Raw genomic sequence first — 18679 nt, 5'->3', positions numbered from 1 at the left:
TATTGAGGCTCGTTTTGTGACCAAGTATGTGGTCAATTTTTGAGAAGATGCCATGAGGTGCTGAGGAGAAGTTGTATTCTTTTTTTTTTAGGATGATATGTTCTGTACATATCTATTAATTCCAGTTAGTTCATAACCTCTGCTAGTTTTACAGTATCCTTGTTCAGTTTTTGTGTTCCTGATCTGTCCATTGGTGGTGAGAGTGGGGTATTGAGGTCTCCCACTATTATTGTGTGGGACACAATGTATTTTTTGAGCATTAGTAGGGTTTCTTTTATGAATATCGGTGCTTTTGTATTTGGAGCATGTATGTTAAGGATTGAAAGTTCCTTCTGACAAATTTCTCCTGTAATGAGTAAAAAGTGTCCTTCCTTATCTTTTTTGATAACTTTTAGTTAAAAATATACTTTATTCAATATTAGAATGGCCACTCCAGCTTGCTTCTTGGGGCCATTTGCTTGGAAGTTTTTTTCCCACCCTTTTGCTCTGAGATAGTGTCTGTCTTTGTCTCTGAGATGAGTTTCCTGTATGCAGCAAATTGCTGGGTTTTGTTTATGTATCCAGTCTGATCGCCTATGTCTTTTTATTGGGGAGTTGAGTCCATTTATGTTAACAGATATCAAGGAATAGTGGTTACTGTTTCCTGCTATTTTTGCCTTTAGAGGTTGAATTGTGCCTCTATGTCTTTCTTCTTTTGTTTTTTTTTTTTCTTTTTTTTTTTTTTTTTCTTGTTTAGGAGTGTTCTTGTTTTTATTAGGATGTAGTTCCCCTCGTTGTATTGGGTTTTCACCCTATAATTCGTTGCAGTGTTGGGTTTGTTGTCAGATATTGTGTAAATTTAGTTTTGTGTTGGAATATCTTAGTCTCTCCATCTATAGTGATTGAGAGTTTTGCTGGGTATAGCAGCTTTGGCTGGCACCTGTGTTCTCTTAGGGTCTGCATGATGTCTGTCCAGGTTCTTCTAGCTTTCATAGTCTCTGTTGAGAAATCGGGTGTGATTCTTATTGGTCTTCCTTTATATGTTACATGCCCTTTTTCCCTTACTGCTTTTAATATTCTTTCTTTACTTTGGGCACTTGGCGTTTTGACTACTATGTGTCAGAAGGAATTTCTTTTCTGATCCAATCTATTTGGAGTTTGGTAGGCTTGTTTTATGCTCATGGTTAACTCATTCTTAAGGGTAGGGAAGTTTTCTTCTATGATTTTGTTGAAGATATTTACTGTGCCTCTTAGTTGATATTCTTTGCCCTCTTCTATTCCTATTATCCTTAGGTTCGGTCTTCTCATTGTGTCCTGGATTTCCTGGACATTTTGGGTTAGGAGCTTTTTGGTTTTTGCATCTTCTCTGACTGTTTTGTCTATGTTTTAAATGTCTTCGGCCCCCGAGATTCTTTCTTCCATCTCTTGTAGTCTATTGTAAATGCTTGCATCTTTGACTTCTGATTTCTTTTTTAGGTTTTCTACCTCTAGGGTTATCTCTTTTAGTGTTTTCTTTATTGTGTCAATTTCTGTTTCAAATTCCTTCTTCCATTCCTTCATCTCTTTGGTTCTGTTTTCCTCTAGTTCTTTGAGTTCTTTGAGTGTTTTTCTTGTTTCCTCTTTAAAAGCTTCTAATTCTTTGAGCTTTTCCTCCCGTTCTTGTTTAAGGATCTCTATCATCATCTTGAGGTATGATTTTAGGTCTACGATTTTTTTTTTTCTGGAGTGTTTGGCATTCCTCTGTTTGCTGTGATGGGAAAGCTGGGTACTGGTGTTGCCAGGTTGTCTTGGCTTCCCTGGGGTACGTTTTTTCCCTTTCCTCTTGTCATCTTGTTGTCAGTCTGTGTCCCTGCATCACTGCTAGATCACCGCTGGCTCACCCCTGGCTCACTGCCGTTCCAGTCTTGTATCCCTGTCTCAAGGCTTGCTCACTGCTGGCTCACCTCTGGCTCACTGCTCTTCCTGGTGGTGGATGGTTTGAGTGCAAGTTCTGACTTTGTGTTGTCGGGCTGGGAATAGCCTGATGCCAGGTTACTGGTTTCCTGAAGCAAGCTGGGGCGGGGAGGGGGGACCGGGGGACTGCACTTTTTGCACGCTCGGCAGAGATCTCTCTGCACCCTGGCTAGTTGGAATGTTTCCTCGACAGTCCTGTGTCCCTGGATCACCGCTGGCTCACCGCTGGCTCACTGCTGGCTCACTGCTGTTCCAGTCCTGTGTCCCTGGCTCACAACTGGCTCACCGCTGGCTCACTGCTGGCTCACTGCCTCTCCTGGTGGCAGATGGTCTGAGTGTGCGTTCTGCACTCCGTGTTGTCTGGCTGGGAATAGCCCAATGCCGGGTTACTGGTTCCCTGAAGCAAGCTGAGGCGGGGAGGGGGAACCGGGGACTGTACTTTTTGTATGCTCAGCAGATATCTCTCTGCACCCCAGCGGCTAGTCGGAATGTCTCCTCGACACTCCTGTGTCCTGGATCACCGCTGGACCGAACCACCACTGGCTCACCGTTGGCCCACCGCTGTTCCAGTCCTGTGTCCTTGGCTCACCGCTGGCTCACTGCTGTTCCTGGTGGCGGATGGTCCTAGTGTGCGTTCTGCACTCCGTGTTGAATTTATTTTTTTATCATGAATGTATGTCAAATTATGCCCAATTTTTTCTCCTATATCCATTGATAAAACCATATGATTCGGTTCTCTAGCTTATTTAGACAGTAGGTTAATTTTAAATAAAATAAATATTGTATTAACCTTTCCACAACAGAACAAACCTCACTTAGCAAAACAAAGAAAACACAGTACTTGGTTTTGTTTTGTTTTAAAATTTAAAACCTCAGTGTGTGTGTGTGTGTGTGTGTGTGTGTGTGTGTGTGTGTGTGTATTCTGTGTTGTTAAATTCTACTAACACTTTTGGTTCTTTGTTTTTCTAAGACAGTACCATGACATGTAGTCCACGCTGATCTTGAACTTTCTATACACATGATATAGGCTAATATTTAAATATTTTCATATATATATTGTCTTAATCTGTTTGGGTTGCTGTAACAAATGCAGCATCAGCAGAGATTAAAGCACACACCTTTAATCCAAGCACTAGGAGGCAGAGAAAGGTGAATTTTTGCGAGTTCAAGTCCATTCTGGTCTACATATTGAGTTCCAAGCTGGCAAGAGCTATACAGTGAGGCCCTGTCTCAAAACCCCATAGACTAGATAGATATAGATGGCTTACAAACCGTATCTATTTCATAATGTTCTAGAATCAGGAAAGCAAGAACAGAGAGATACATATTGCGAGGGCCCGCTTTCTAGTTTATAGACAGCTAGCTATCTTCTTATTATATTTCCACATGGCAGCTCTCTAGGGTTCCTTTCACAAAAACACAAGTGCTATTCATGAATGCTGTCTTATAACCTACCAACAAAGGGTTAGGATTTCAATGTATTAATGTGGCAGGTATGAGAAAGCATTCAGTCTACACCACATACTGACTAATTAGAATGTACTCATACTGACTTACTGACAATCTAGGCTGTACTCATAATGACGTGACAAGGTACTGTTTCATTTGTTTGCCATCGCTCAGCTTTTAGGTTATTCCCTTCCTATGAATTACCTGAATTAATTTTATAATCCTATACTGATTTATTTATAACAGTGATTTAGACTGTTATTTCTGTCTTTTTATTGTTGTTGTTTTGAGACAGGGTCTTACTCTATAGACCAGGCTGACTTCAAACTCAAAGACCTGCCTGTCTCTGCTTCTCAAGTGCTGGGATTAAGGGTGTGCACCACAATATGTGGCTATATATATTGGCAGGTGCAATAAGTTGAAAGCACCACTTTAGGCACACTAAGCACATGGTCAACCATAGTTATATCCACAGCTGCATTATCTATATAATTTAATATCAATAATGTACATTAAAAAGATATGCAAAGAGAAAACAGGTATATAGATCTGTGGCAAAGTGTATGCTTGGTATCCATGAGGCCCTGTTGAGTCTTTAGCATTAAAACTAAACAAGGAAATAAATACATTATATTAGTAGATATTGATATTTTGTCAGTTCAAATGAACTCCACTTATAATTGTCTAAAATTTATTTTCTTTAAGAAATAATTATTTGTTCATTTAGTATGTGTTTGCAGTGGGTACATTCATGCCACGGCCAGCACACTGAAGTGGTTCTCTGCTTCTACCATATGGGTTCTGGGACTCAAACTTAGATTGTCATTGGTAGCAGGCCTTTAGCTGCTAAGCCATTTATTTCCCTGGCCCTAAATAGCTTCTGTATATACACTGGAACAGTGCTATAATTTTTTATTCCAGTAAATGCAATTTAGAAACTCCAAAGATGCCTATTATATTTATCAATTATTTTGGTCTTTTTACTGTTTTTTCTTATTTTCTGGTATTCCAAGTCTCATTTTTTTTTTTTTTTTTACCATTTTCTTTCTGTATCAACTGTCTTTAGCCATTCTTCTTATAAAAAAATATCTAGTTCTCCTTTATTACTAAAGGAACTTATTTGACAAATAATCATATGTTGCTGTGGTGGTTTGAATGAGAATGTTTCCATAGGCTCATATGTTTGAATGCTTGGTCCCCAGTTAGTGGAACTGCTTCAGGAGGAGGAGGGGGTATGGCCTTGTTGGAGGAGGTGTCTCTATGAGGATGAGCTTTAAAGTTTCCAACGACTCTTGCCATTCCCAGTGGGCTCTCTCTCTAGCTCCTGCTTGAGGATAAAGATGTTCCAGCCACTATGCCTTTGCTCAACCAACACTATCCTAAACTTTAATTCTTTGAAACCATAAGTCCATTTGTTTTATAGGATACCTTGGTCATGATGTGTCAACACAGACAGCATATACCCAAAAGATGCTCCACCATACCACAAGGCACTTGCTAAACTATGTTCACAGTAGCTTTATTCACAATAGCCAGAAACTGAAAGCAACCTAGATGCTCATCAACCAAAGAATGGATATAGAAAATGTGGTACATTTACACAATGGACTACTACAACAGCTATCAAAAACAAGGACATTATAAAACTTCCAGGCAAACAGAACTATAAACTATCATTCTGAGTGAAGTAACCCAGGTTCAAAATGACATGTGTGGTATGTACTCACTGATTAGTGAATATTAGCCATAAAGTACAGACTACCTACGATACAGTCCATGGACCCAAAGAAACCAAATAACAAGGAAGGCCTAACAAGAAAGGATGATTAAATTTTTCTCAAAGGGGAGAATAAAATAGATATTGGAGTTGGATGGAGGGAGTAAACTGGGTGAGAGAGGGGGTGGGGGAAGGAGCAGGACATGGCAGCAGGACGGGATCAGGTACATGGAGAACAGGGAAGAGAGAACAGAAATCAGAGTTGGGGGAAGGAACAATCTTTAGGACATGCCAGAGACCTGGGATGTTTGGAAGCCCCAGGGTGGCTATGCAGGCAATTCCAGCTGAAACTCCTAGCAGTCGGGGATATGGATCCTGAAGAGGTCATTTCCTGTAGCTAGGAAGGACTGTAGTGGAGGGATAAGGGCAGCATCTCATAAAACCCTTGACCCCAAATGTGTCTTGCCTACAAGATGTGCAGGGACAAAGATAGAACATAGATGGAAGGAAGGACCAACCAATGACTGCCCCAAATTAAGATCTATGCCACGGGCAAAAAGTAATCCCTGATACTACTACTAATACTCTGTTGTGCTCGCCGACAGGAGCCTAGCATGACTATACTCTGGGAGGCTCCACAACAGCCAATGGAAAAAAAATGCAGAGACCCACAGCCAAACACTGGATGGAACTTGGAGAATCTTGTAGAAGAGTTGGGGGAAAAGACTGATGGATCTGAAGAGCACAGGTATTCCACAGGAAGACCAACAGAGTCAACTAATCTGGATCCTTGGGGGTTCCTAGAGACTGAATTACTAACAAAAGAGCAGGCATCGGCTGGGCCTAGGGCTCCTGTACATATGTAGCAGATGTGCAGCTTGGTCTTCATGTGGGTCTCTCAAAAACTGGAACAGGGGCTGCATCTGACTCTGTTACCTGCCTACGGATCCTCTTCCCCTAACTGGGCCACCTTGTCTGCTCTCAGTGAAAGATGATTGGTCCCAGTCCTATAGTGATTTGATGTGCAATTGGCAAGGGTTTTAATTTGGTTACTGTGGGTTTTTGTTTTTTGGGGGTTCTTTGTTGTAAATTTCTATTTAATCATTTATTGTTTTTAATTAAAAATTATGTAGTGTGTGTGTGTGTGTGTGTGTGTGTGTGTGTGTGTGTGTGTGTGTGTTACATATGTGCATGTGTGTGACGGTGAGAGGACACATTCAGGAGTTGTTCTGTCTTTTCACCGTGGGTTCCAGTGATCTGCTCCTTTATCCACTATGCTGTCTTGCTGGCTTTTTATGTTCAATTTATTTTGAGAATGTCTGTAATTATTTGTCAGAAAACTTTTTTTATGAAAGTTTCTTTGAAATTCTTCTCTAATTAGCTTTGTAGAGTTTGTTTTCTTTCTAATCTGCTTGAGATATGCATTTGAAACCTCTATAATTCTTGGTATGATAAGGAATTTTCAGTTTAAGTTCAAACACATGAGTTTTAATTTATAATTCTGGACCTTATTCACATCTTATATTTGGCCAGGCATTTTGTGACTATTGTAGTATGTGAAGGTGGGCATTGCTGACAGGTAGAAGAGTATGCTTTGATTCCTCATTTGACCTTTCTTGACACCTCTCCAACAGCATATCATATGGTAAAGCAATACACTTCATTCCAGCCTGCTAATGGAAGATAGTTGTAAGGTTTTTGCAGGTAAGGGCAATCCACAGAAGCCAGGCTTTCAATGTGGGTCGGAACGGACCCCTTGTTCAAGAGCACAGCACTCTCTGCATTCCGAAAACTTCTGGCACAACCTCACTGAGCCTGTGCCCTAGGCTCTCTGCTAGTCTAGGTGGAAAAACGCCTGTGAGTCTGGTCCACAAGCACAGCCTTTAAGGGCAGATCCCAATATCCACTGACAGAGGCCCTGCCCTCACTGTGGCCTGGAAAGATCCTTTTCCACAAGCACCACCAAGCGCTCTCTGTGCTCTGGGTACTCACAGTGAGACCTCACCAGGCCAGTGCCCCAGGCTTTCTCATTTGTATATTACTTATTTCAATGTATAATCTGGTTAATTATACATTTTCTTAAAGGTTGCTTTACAGCCCAAAGTATGATGTGCAAGCACAGGCTTTGTGTGTATATGTGTGCACACACACCAAGAGTAGAGAGAGCTGTCATGATTAGAATAGCTAGATTATTACTTACCTTCCATAGGTAACCGTCGCCGTATGGCCAGACGCTCCATTTTCCGCTGTGTCTCTGCTAGGCTAAAAAGAACTCCATATACATATTGGCGAGCTGACCGGAACAGGAGAGCAGCTGGAGGCAGCTCCATGTTACATTCATCCTCAATACAAACAGGGATTTTAATCTCACCCTAATAAGAAAATGGTCCAGGGAAAAGAAGAAAATGAATTCTTCAAGGTTTAGAATAATGAACTGTAGCTTCTGGAGTCAAGTGAATTTACTGTTTGTATTCAGAGATTTTCAGATTAGAAGGAAGCTGTAAGAAGCCCTGCTGACGATAGCAAGCTTATAAACTATATTTCACTTATAAAGCTCATATCTGATGGACTGCAGTTGACTCTCAGGGAAAAACTACTTTAGATATATATATATTTTTTAAGATAGGGTCTCAATATAATTCTGGATGGACTGAGACTCATTCTGTAGACCAAGCTGGCCTGGAACTCAGAGCTCCACCTGCCTTTGCTTCCAGATTGCTGGAATTAAAAGCTTGTGCTACCATGCTTGGCTTAGACATTTTGTTGCAAATTTTGTGTGTTAAGGCCAGATGAAGGGAGTGGGTATGCAAACGTAGCAGAGGAAATAAGGAACAAGGGGAAAAGACACTCCTTAGATGGTACCTCCAGAAACAGTCTATAAACTTAGTACATTCTTTCAAAATTTTACAATTTATATTTCTCTCTTAGCATCATTATTCACAGCTTCATCCCAATTTGTACTCATTTCTCCTTTTCCGGGGCCTTTAATACAAGGAAAGGCACAAACACATGCTTTCCTTGTACCTCTTGAGATATGCTGATCAGTGGGCTGGGGATACAGCTTAATGCTACAGTGCTGGTCTGGAATGTACAAGACCCTAGGATTAATCTCTAGGAGTACTGCCCTTGAAGAAAAATAACAATTGTCAGACTTTTCTCTGGTAGACTTTGTAATTTAGTCTCAGTAATAAAAGATACTGCAGAGAACAGAATGGTAGATAGGGATGTGTTCTCTCACCTTAGTAAGAACATGGTAAATATATGGATACATAAGACCCCTTCGGTGTCTGTGTTCAGCAACCCTCAAGACTTCTGGAGCTACTGGAGGTAAAGGTGGAATGGTGATATCCATGTGGTTTCTTGTAGACATAGATAACAGAGACGGGATGTGAGGTTCACTTTCAGCTACGCTGGTTTCCGAAACTCCAGCATCAACAGGCTGTACCCAAGCCCCTCTGTCACCACTGGGGTCTTCCCATCCAGGCTGTTGTTGAACTGCTTCTGTGATTTGTCTAAAAAAAGAAAAAAAAAAACCAGAAACAGCATAAGACAGAAAAGGGAAGCTAATAAAGATATTTCCACTCCAGACTTGATAACAAGAAATGGCTAATTTTCTGGTAGTCAAGATGCTGGGTTAGGACTAGACTAGATACCTTTCCTTTCCAGTGGTTATCACTGTTCCCTGTCCTTCTTAACCTGACACAGATCAAAGAATTAAAAAGTCATGGAAGTCACTCTGGATTCTTTATACTTTTAAGATGTCATGTTTACCCACATCTACCTATACATAGTCTAAAAAAATAATTAATATTTGCAGATGACATGATAGTGTACTTAAGTGACCCCAAAAATTCCACCAGAGAACTTCTACAGCTGATAAACAAGTTCAGCAAAGTGGCTGGATATAAAATTAACTCACACAAATCAGTACCCTTCCTCTATTCAAAGGACAAACATGGAGAAAGAAAGTAGGTAAAAGGTACCCTTCACAATAGTCACAAAAACTATGAAATACCTTGGTGTGACTCTAAATAAGCAAGTGAATGACCCGTATGACCAGAACTTCAAACCTCTAAAGAAGGAAATCAAGGAAGACCTCAGAAAATGGAAAGATCTCCCATGCTCATGGATTGGAAGGATCAATGTTGTAAAAATGGCCATCTTACCAAAAGAAATCTACAGATTCAATGCAATCCCCATCAAAATACCAACCCAATTCTTCATAGAGTTGGAAAGAGCAATGTGCAATTTCATCTGGAATAACAAAAGACCTAGAATAGCGAAATCTATCCTCAACAACAAGAAAACATCTATGGGAATCACTATCCCTGACCTCAAGCTATATTACAAGGCAACTGTGCTGACAACTGCATGGTACTGGTACAGAAATAGGCACATGGATCAATGGAATAGAATAGAAGATCCAGAAATGAGTCCTCATGAATATGGTCACCTGATTTTTGACAAAGGAACTGTAAACAGTCAATGGAAAAAGAACAGCCTATTCAACAAATGGTGTTGGTCCAACTGGCACTCAGCATGCAGAAGAATGAAAACAGATCCTTTCTTATCTCCTTGTACAAAGCTCAAGTGCAAGTGGATCAAAGATCTCCACATTAAACCAGGTACACTGCAACTATTAGATGAGAAAGTAGGGAAAAACCTTAGAACTCATAGGCACAGGAGAAAATTTCCTAAATAGAACACAAATAGCTCGAGCTCTAAAGTTAAAGATTGACAAATGGGACTTAATGAGATTGCAAAGTTTCTACAAGGCTAAGAACACTGTCAAGAAAACAAAATGGCACCCAACAGAGTGGGAAAAGATCTTTACCAACCCCATATCAGATAGAGGCCTAATATCCAAGGTATACAAAGAACTCAAGAAGCTAGACACCAGAGAATCAAACAACCCTGTTAAAAATGGGGTACAGAGCTAAACAAAAAGTTCTTAATTGAGGAATATGAATGGCTGAGAAGCATCTAAGGAAGTGCTCGACATCATTAGCCACCAGGGAAATGCAAATCAAAACAACCCTGAGATCCCACCTCACACCAGTCAGATTGGCCAAGATGCAAAACTCAGATGACAGCAGATGCTGGCAAGGATGTGGAGAAAGAGGAACACTTCTCCACTGTTGGTGGTGTTGTAAACTAGTACAATCACTCTGGAAATCAGTCTGGCGATTCCTCAGACAATTGGACATAGTACTACCTGAAGATCCAGTTATTCCACTTCTGGGCATATACCCCAGAGAAGGCGCAACATACAACAATGACACATGCACCACAATGTTCATAGCAGCTCTATTTATAATAGCCAGAAGCTGGAAAGAACCCAGATGTCCTTCAGTAGATGAATGGATACAAAAATTGTGGTACATTTACACAATGGAGTACTACTCAGCTATCAGAAACAATGACTTTATGAAATTCTTAAGAAAATGGTTGCATCTAGAGAATATCATCCTGAGTGAATTAACCCAGTCACAAAAGAACAGACATAATATTCAGTCACTTATAATGGGATACTAACCCCAGAAAGCTCTGAACACCCCAGAAACAACCCAGAGACTGTGTGATGTTCAAGGAAAATAAAAAAAAAGAAAAGAAAAGAAAAGAAAAAACCATTATGCTTAATCCTTACACACCAAGACAACTTTAACTAAGTCCAGGTTACATCCTGTTTTACATGTACTTTATGCTCATTGTAACTAGTAAGATCTTAATGCACACTATCAAACCTTTAAAATAAAAACCAAGCACTGACAAAAATGTATTTGTATATTTTTATGCAAAAATGCTTAAAATTTGTATATTTATCTTTGTTTTTTAAAATAGAGTTGTTCAATAAAAAAGATTTTAATCTCAAAGTAGCTATGTCTCTTTAGAGAAATACTCTAAAAATAATCAAGCCAGTATATGAGACCTATGTTACTAAGGAACTATTTCAATATTTAACAGAATATAAATTCTTTAATTCTTTTCACATTCTGTCTATGTTCATCACAAACTGAAAAATGACAGGATTGTTATGTAAGAAATCCATTTCCTAAGCTACTGCCTTTCCTATATGGCCTGGCTATCTGAAAGTGAGCACCTGCAGGATAAAGGGTCAAGAGCAACAAAAAGGAGGCCACGAACATCCACATCTCCACATTCCTTCTGAATGAGTTCATTTCTTCTGGTTGATTATAGTGACACTTACTCAGAACCAGCTCCATTTGCCTCATCACCATCAGACGAAGAGGAATGGGAAGAATCTGGTCCCAAAGGAGGTGAAGTTTTGGAAGTCAGGCAGTTAGGAAACTGGGATGTGTTAGAGTCATAAGAAACAGCCCAATTGGCAAAGGAACTGTCCTGCAGCATGGCATCCTCAGAGAAAGCATGGGATTCCCCCACACTATGGGAGAAGAGAAGAGACGAGTTGGGTCCCATTGGAAATGGTGGTGGATATTTCATTTTCTGGGGCACCTGGCGAGAAAACTAAAGAATAAAACAGACAGAAAAACATTTTACCAGGATACAGGATGGTCTCCTCAGAAGCTGTGACACAGTAGATGATAGCAATAGTAGGAACTGTTGAGGTATGAAGTATCTACTGGAAATATTAAGAAATGATGCTGACCATCATATCTGAATAGAATTTACCAGAGCCAGCAAAATTTAAAAAAAAAAAAAACTACATCTCTTAGAAATATTTTGTGACATTATCCAGCACACACGTGCACATGCACGCACACACACATGTGTATAAATAGTGTTCTAGTGATTACTAATTTGGATACTGTTCAATAGTCTTCCAGCCTCAAGGTAGAATACAATAAGACCTGAATAGTCTAATTAACACTAAATTATCCTAACTCCTCAATTCAGATTATAAATATCAGGAATGAGATTGAGTCTAACATAAGCAAGTCATCCTAACCCCCTTAATGACTATATAATAAACAAACACTTACCATTGGCTTTCCAGGATTAATAGGGCCCATTTGATTCCGTGGAAGGGGAGGATTTCCAAGCCGATTATTCCGAAAGCCTGAAGCCAAGAAAAGTGCTATGCTGATTCAATCCTAATCATTTAACCATATTTATTATATCCTGTTAAACCATTACTGCATTAAAAAAAACTGTTATAAAGTTTATGATTTGGGGATGTGGCACAGTGGAAGGGCAGTCACCCTGCATGCACGGAGCCAACCGGTTAGATCCCTAGCATTGCAAAAAAGTTATAATTAACTGACCATCTATCGTGAGCTAATCCACAAGTCTGGCTTTTTGCACCTTGTGGGATTTCCTTACACTGTCTTTGATATCCTTAAGATTCTAAACTGGGCCCATGAGAATGAGATTATGTACAGGTGTATCACAAGCTGTTCCTTGGATGATAAATTCAACATTAATTCCTTTGGACTGAGTTCCCAGTACACTTTGATAAATCTGTCAAATTTACAATGGCAACAATTAATCAAAGCCTTTCTATCAAGAAGTGACATGAAGTTTCTGTGGTGAGATAGCATCTGTCTGGTGTAATACTGATAGGATGGATAAGTGGCATGCTAGGGAGTCTTATACAACCCTGCATAATAGATACTGGGAGCCGGAGTGAAGTGACGAGATCACTCAGTTAGCAAGCAACAGAGGAATTCAAAAATGAGCTTGCTGCTAAAGATAGGGCTATTTTTACATGTACAAGGTCACAATGAGGGTTAGTATTAGAAGCCCAAGCTAAGGAAATTCCCCCCTCTTATAAGTGTGAAAAGGCAGGACACAGGCAGAAACAAGGGATTCCACTCTGGCTATAAAGAATAAACTCAATTTAACAGCACCTGGAAGCCTTACCTAGAAAGGAAGGAGCCACTGGCAGTGAAGAGAGTTTGGTTGTGACTGAATAGTACTCAACTGCTTTCTTGAACCGTTCTATTTTATCTTCTGTCCTAGACTGGATGTTGGAACATCAGATTTTCAGAAAAAGAAACAATACAAGAGTGTCTTTTTTCATACAATATATACATTTAAAGTAAAAATGATAACAGAAACGAAAGATTAAAGAAACCCAAGAAAGCATAAGATTAGGTAGGGAAAAAAAACATTATTCCCAGAATTCAAGAGGCAAGCAGATCTCTGAGTTTGAGGCCAGTTTGATTTGTCAGTTACAGGCCATCCAGAGCTATATAGTGAGATGCTTTCTCAAAAACAAAATATAAACAAACACTATGCCCTTCTCCCAATCAACTGAGCCTCCAGATTCATAAGCCTAGTTCCATACCTGTGGCCTTCAAACAATCTTCATATGTAAGTCCTCTTTGCCTAATATGTTAGTCATTTCCTCTCTTTCCCATCCCTACCCCCCTTCTCTCTCATTTACAAATCACAAGCCTAACTAAACCATGACCATGAATTCTCTTTGCTTCTGAGACACTTTGCCTGGATAAGTCCCTTCCTCCCTTTCCCATCATCCCTTTTCCCAAACCTCCAATTCTCTCACCTCTGCTATAACCACCTCCACAACCAAAGGCTAGGTTTGTGGTCTTAGAACCTGCTTACATCAAAAGTCATCTTTGACTGGTTCTTTCCTCTCCCATCCTCTCTGTTGGCTGCCATCTGTGCACCCACAGGGCTAATTCCAGACCCATGCATGGTTTGGGAGCTGTAGAGTTTTTAATGCTAAAATAAAACATTATGACCAAAACAATGTGGGTAGGAGAGGGTTTAGTTCATCTTACAACTCTCAGGTCATACTCAATCACTGAGGGAAACAGGACAGGAACTCAAGGTAGAAGGAACCTAGAGAGAGCAGCTGATGCAGAGGCCATGAAGGAATACTGCTTACTGGCTTGCTTCTCTTGTATTACTCATCTTGATTATAGAACCCTGGACCACCAGCCAAGGGGATAGAACTGCCCACAGTAATCTGGAACCTCTCACATCAATCATCAATCAAAAGAGCGCCTTAGGCTTTCCCACAGGCCAATCTGGTAGGGACATTTTCTTAAATGAATGGTTCTAGATTGTGCCAGTTTGACATAAAACTAACTAATCATGACAATGTGACACATAGATGCATCATTGTTAAACCATAAGATTTTCTTTCTTGTTCATCCCCAAGATCTCATATTAACATCAATATCAAAATATAAAATATACTTAACTTTAAAAGTCTCTTAAAACATCCAAGGTCTTTTTCAACATTCAAGCCCTCTCCAAAATACTCAAAGTCTCTCCAAATATTTAAAAATTCTTAACTATGGGCTCCGTTAAAATTTTGTAAACATATACTTTTACTTAAGTGTTTATTTTATTTATTTTTGTTTACATACACATGTGCATGAGCATAATACAGCATGCATATGGAGGACACCCTTTGGTAGGATAACTCTTCTTCCACTGTGGATTCTGGGGACCACACACAGGTCATCAGACTTCCACAGCAAACAGCATTACCAACTAAGCCATTTGGTAATCCCTTGTCAATCTCTTCAAAGAACCAACTTTTTAGCCTGATAATTCTATATTTTTCAAAAGGTTCATTGTTTTTATTTTATATGTATGGGTGTTTTACCTGTGTATTTGTCATGTATATTGCCAATGAAGGCCAGAAGGAGGTTTGGATCCTGTGAAATTGGAGTAACAAAGGGTTCTTACCTGCCTGTGAGTACTGACAACTGAATCCACATATTTGGCAAAATAAGTAAATAAATAACCCAAACAAACAAACAAACAAACCAAATTAAACCACGAAGTGTTGTTATCCAGGTCCTGTATTGTTCTTTTGGTGTATATTTTTACTAATATTTACCTTCATTTTTATTATTTCTTGCTATCTGGGGCATTTGGATTTAGCATTTTCTTTTTCTAGAGTCTCAGGGTACATTATCTGATTCTTTTATTCAAGGTGACTGATTGTGATGGTTTGTGTATGCCAAGCCTAGTGAGTGACACTATAAGAAGGTGTGGCCCATTTGAGTAGGCGTGGCCTTGTGGGAGTGAGTATGTCACTGTGGGCATGAGTTTAAGACCCTCACCCTCGCTGCCTGGAAGTCAATATTCCACTAGCAGCCTTCAAATGCAGATATAGACTTCTCAGCTCTGCCTGAACCATGCCTGCCTGGATCCTGCCATGTTCCCACCTTGATGACAATGGACTGAACCTCTGAACCTGGAAGCTAGCCCCAGTTAAATTTTGTCCTTATAAGAGTTGCCTTGGTTATGGTGTCTGTTCACAGGAGTAAAACCCTTACTAAGACACTGATTTTTTTTTAAAGCCTATCTATTTAGTGTGTGTAAGCATACATATGGAAGTTGGAGGACATCTTGCAGGAGTCAGTTCTCTTCACCTCATGAGTCGCAGTGATTGAACTGAGTTCACCTGGTTAACAGGAAGTGCCTTTACATGCTGAGCCATATTGACAGGCCTCTAATTTTTGTTTCATGTTGATTTTTGAAACATGGCTTCTCTACGTGGCTCTGGCTGTCCTGGAACTAGCCTGGTAATCCAAGATGAGCTCAAACTCAGAGATCTGCCTGCCTCTGCCTCCCAACATTGGGACTAAAGGCCTGTGCTACCATCAGGCTGTTGTCAGATCTTTAAAATGCGAGCCATGTATAACTTTACATTTTACTCTTAGGACTGAATGGATGGAATCCCAGATATGCTGTGCTATTTTTACTTGATTCTATAAACTTTAATTTTTCTCTCTCATTTATCTTATGACACAAATGTATATTGTTTATTAGCCAAGTATTGTGTATTTTCCAAGGTTAGATTTTCTCTTGATTTCTAGTTTTATTCCATTGTTGTCTGATGGGTTTCACAGCTGTGAAGAGGTACCATGACCAAGGCAAACATTTAATTGGGGCTGGCTTACAGTTTCAGAGGTTTAATCATTATCAACATGGCAGGAAGCATGGCAGCATGCAGGCAAACATAGAGCTGGAGGAGCCAAGAGTTCTGCATCTTGATCCAAAGACAGCCAGGAGGAGACTGGATTTCTCTTCATACTGGATGAAGTTAGAACATTTAAGACCTCAAAGCCCTGCCTCCACAATGAAAAACTTCCTTTAAGAAGGCCATTCTTTCTCCAATAAGGCCATACCTCCTAATAGTGCCATTCCCTATAGAGCAAGCATTCAAACACAAGAATCTATGGGGAGCCAAACTTATTCAAACTACCACATTTCCCTTCTTGGCCCCCATAGGCCAATGGTGATAACAAGATGCAAAATGTATTTAGTCCAATTTCAAAAGTCCTCATATTCTATCACAGTCTCAATATTTAAACATCTAAAGTCTAAAGTTTCTTCTGAGATTCATGCAATCTCTTAAGTGTACTCTCTTATAACAAAAAGGTAGATTTTTACACTTACAACATACCATGGCATAGGATATAGATTACCCATTCCAAAACGTGGGGGAGGGCAGCATAGTAAGGAAATATTGGAGCAAAGCAAGACCAAAAACCAGCTGGGCAAACTCCAGACACTGTATCTCCATGTCTGATGTCAAAAAGCTTTGCGGATCTCCAACTCCTTATATCTTTATCAACTGTAACACACTTCTTTCTCTAGGGCTGGTTCCATTCCTTATTAGCAGCTTTCCTCAGAAGGTATCCCATGGCTCTCTAACATATTATTTCCAAGGCAATCCAGGCTTCACCTTCAAAGCTTTATGCAATGGCCTCTCTGGGCCTCCATGCAGGAGCACCCCTGACACACATTTGGCTTCAGCAACTCTACTTGAGTCTCAGAAGGAGATTTCTTGACTCTAAAGCCAGAACCACATGGCCAAAGCTGCCAAGTTCTGTTTGCTGGGGCCCGAACATGTTCTCATTCAATTGCAGCTACACCAGCTTTCTCTACTCAATGGTTTCCTTCACTGCCTGTCTTGGAAGACTGGGCTGTCATGGAACTTCCTCTATAAATCAGGCTGGCCTTGAACTTAGAGATCTTCATGCCTCTGTCTCCTAAGTGCTGAGATTAAAGGCTTGTAGCACCATGTTTGGACTTTAGCTTTTATTTAATTCTTTTTCATTATAGAGCCACTGTCTTTTAACTGATAAGACCACTGCCATACAAGAGTGTTTGCTATTATTTCTGGTTTTCTCTTGTGTTCTCATTGGTAGCTTTGGTCTTCTGCCCTGGTAGTACAGATGTTTACTTGCTTAATGTGTTGGACGTGACTAAGATCTCAGTTCTCTGTTCATCTGTTGTTTTCATGAAATACATTCTTTCCTATGTTCTCATATGTGAAACTTTCTTTATTCTTAAACTTTGTACAGTGTTCCTTAAAGAAATTTCTAAAGTTCTGGCTTAATAATCATTAATTGCCTTAATCTGTCATGACAGTTTTGAAAAGCTATTTATCCATCTATCTTAAGAGATAATTTGGTTGATTGTATTAATCTTGGTTAACAGTTGTTTACTTTCAATGCTTGCAATATACTGTTTTGTTGGCAATTTGATATTTTGCTTCTCCTAGCTTTTAGGATTGCTGATGTTTCTGCTTCCAGATACTACTTTGTGATTTTTTTGCTTATGGAATTTAGTACTGCTCTTTAGATTTGTATATATGATACCTGCACGAGTATGCTATGCAGTGGTTCCCCTTTACATATGCACACATACATGCACATATTTAGGGTTCTGCACATTTCTTGTGTCTGGATGTATATTTCTTTCTGTACGTTTGTGAAATTATTTGCTGTAATTTCAAAGAATGTGCTGTGTAAGACATTTGATTTTATCTCAGCCTCCTCTTCTCTGCAACAGATTCCTCTTTGGCTTCTTTAGTATATCCCGGTCTTATTGGAAGTTTTGGTCAGATTCATTGTTTTTTTTTTCTTTCTAAATGTGTGTGTGTGTGTGTGTGTGTGTGTGTGTGTGTGTGTGTGTATCATTGTCCTAACCTTCTCTTCCATCCCCGAGATTCATTTTTCTTCTTGGTCTTATCTGTTGTCACTTTCTTCTGTGTTTCTAATATAAGTGATTAATTGCTTCTTTCCATTTCCAAAATTACTATTTGGTTCTTTTTCTGCATCTTGATTTCCTTGTGAATTTGTTCCCCATGGATTAAATTTTTCATCTAAGTTACTGATTCTTTCACCTACTTTGGTTCTTGGTTTTATAATTTTTTATTTATGTTTTGAATTAAATTCTGTATTTTTATTCAAGTCCTCTCTTTGGTTGCTCATCCTTTCAAAAGGTAGGACTGTCAAAACCTTTTCTAGGATTTCAGCTAGCTTATCTTTTTTCCCATGTTTTTACGGATACTTGTGGAGATATTGTACCAAAGTACTACCTCATGTTTCTGGAGTTTCTTTATTGTATTTTACATATCTGTTGGACTGTGTATACTCTCTAGTTTGTGTCATTTTATTTTGCACTGTTTTTATTTGTCTTTGTGTGTGATGCATACATGTGCATAAATGTGAAATCCATTGGAGTATATCTGGTATCTTTCTTTATCACTGTCATATTGCCTTGAGACAGTATCTTCAAATAACTCAGAAGCTGGCAGTTTGGGGTGGGCTGAGTGGCCAAGAGCTCTCAGGATGTCTCTGGTCCTCTCTTCACCCAGTGCTG

General features: G+C 39.6%; 1 protein-coding gene across 2 annotated transcripts in view; it reads right to left on the bottom strand.

The window, feature by feature from the left end:
- FAM120C (family with sequence similarity 120 member C) overlaps window positions 1–18679 on the bottom strand; it is a 127784-nt gene that overhangs the window by 42936 nt on the left and 66169 nt on the right. For both annotated transcript variants that reach the window (XM_080909596.1, XM_080909597.1), the window contains exons 5-9: window positions 12941–13040; window positions 12061–12137; window positions 11307–11584; window positions 8337–8610; window positions 7299–7470 (exon numbers count right to left, since the gene is read on the bottom strand). In XM_080909596.1, coding sequence (XP_080765722.1) covers window positions 7299–7470; window positions 8337–8610; window positions 11307–11584; window positions 12061–12137; window positions 12941–13040 — 901 coding nt within the window. The remainder of the gene's footprint in view (window positions 1–7298; window positions 7471–8336; window positions 8611–11306; window positions 11585–12060; window positions 12138–12940; window positions 13041–18679) is intronic.

Source organism: Micromys minutus, assembly GCF_963924665.1.
Source record: "Micromys minutus genome assembly, chromosome: X".
In the NCBI taxonomy this organism is placed as follows: Eukaryota; Metazoa; Chordata; class Mammalia; order Rodentia; family Muridae; genus Micromys; species Micromys minutus.
The sequence above is the reverse complement of the archived record's forward strand: the minus strand, read 5'-3'. Positions and strand labels throughout refer to the sequence as shown.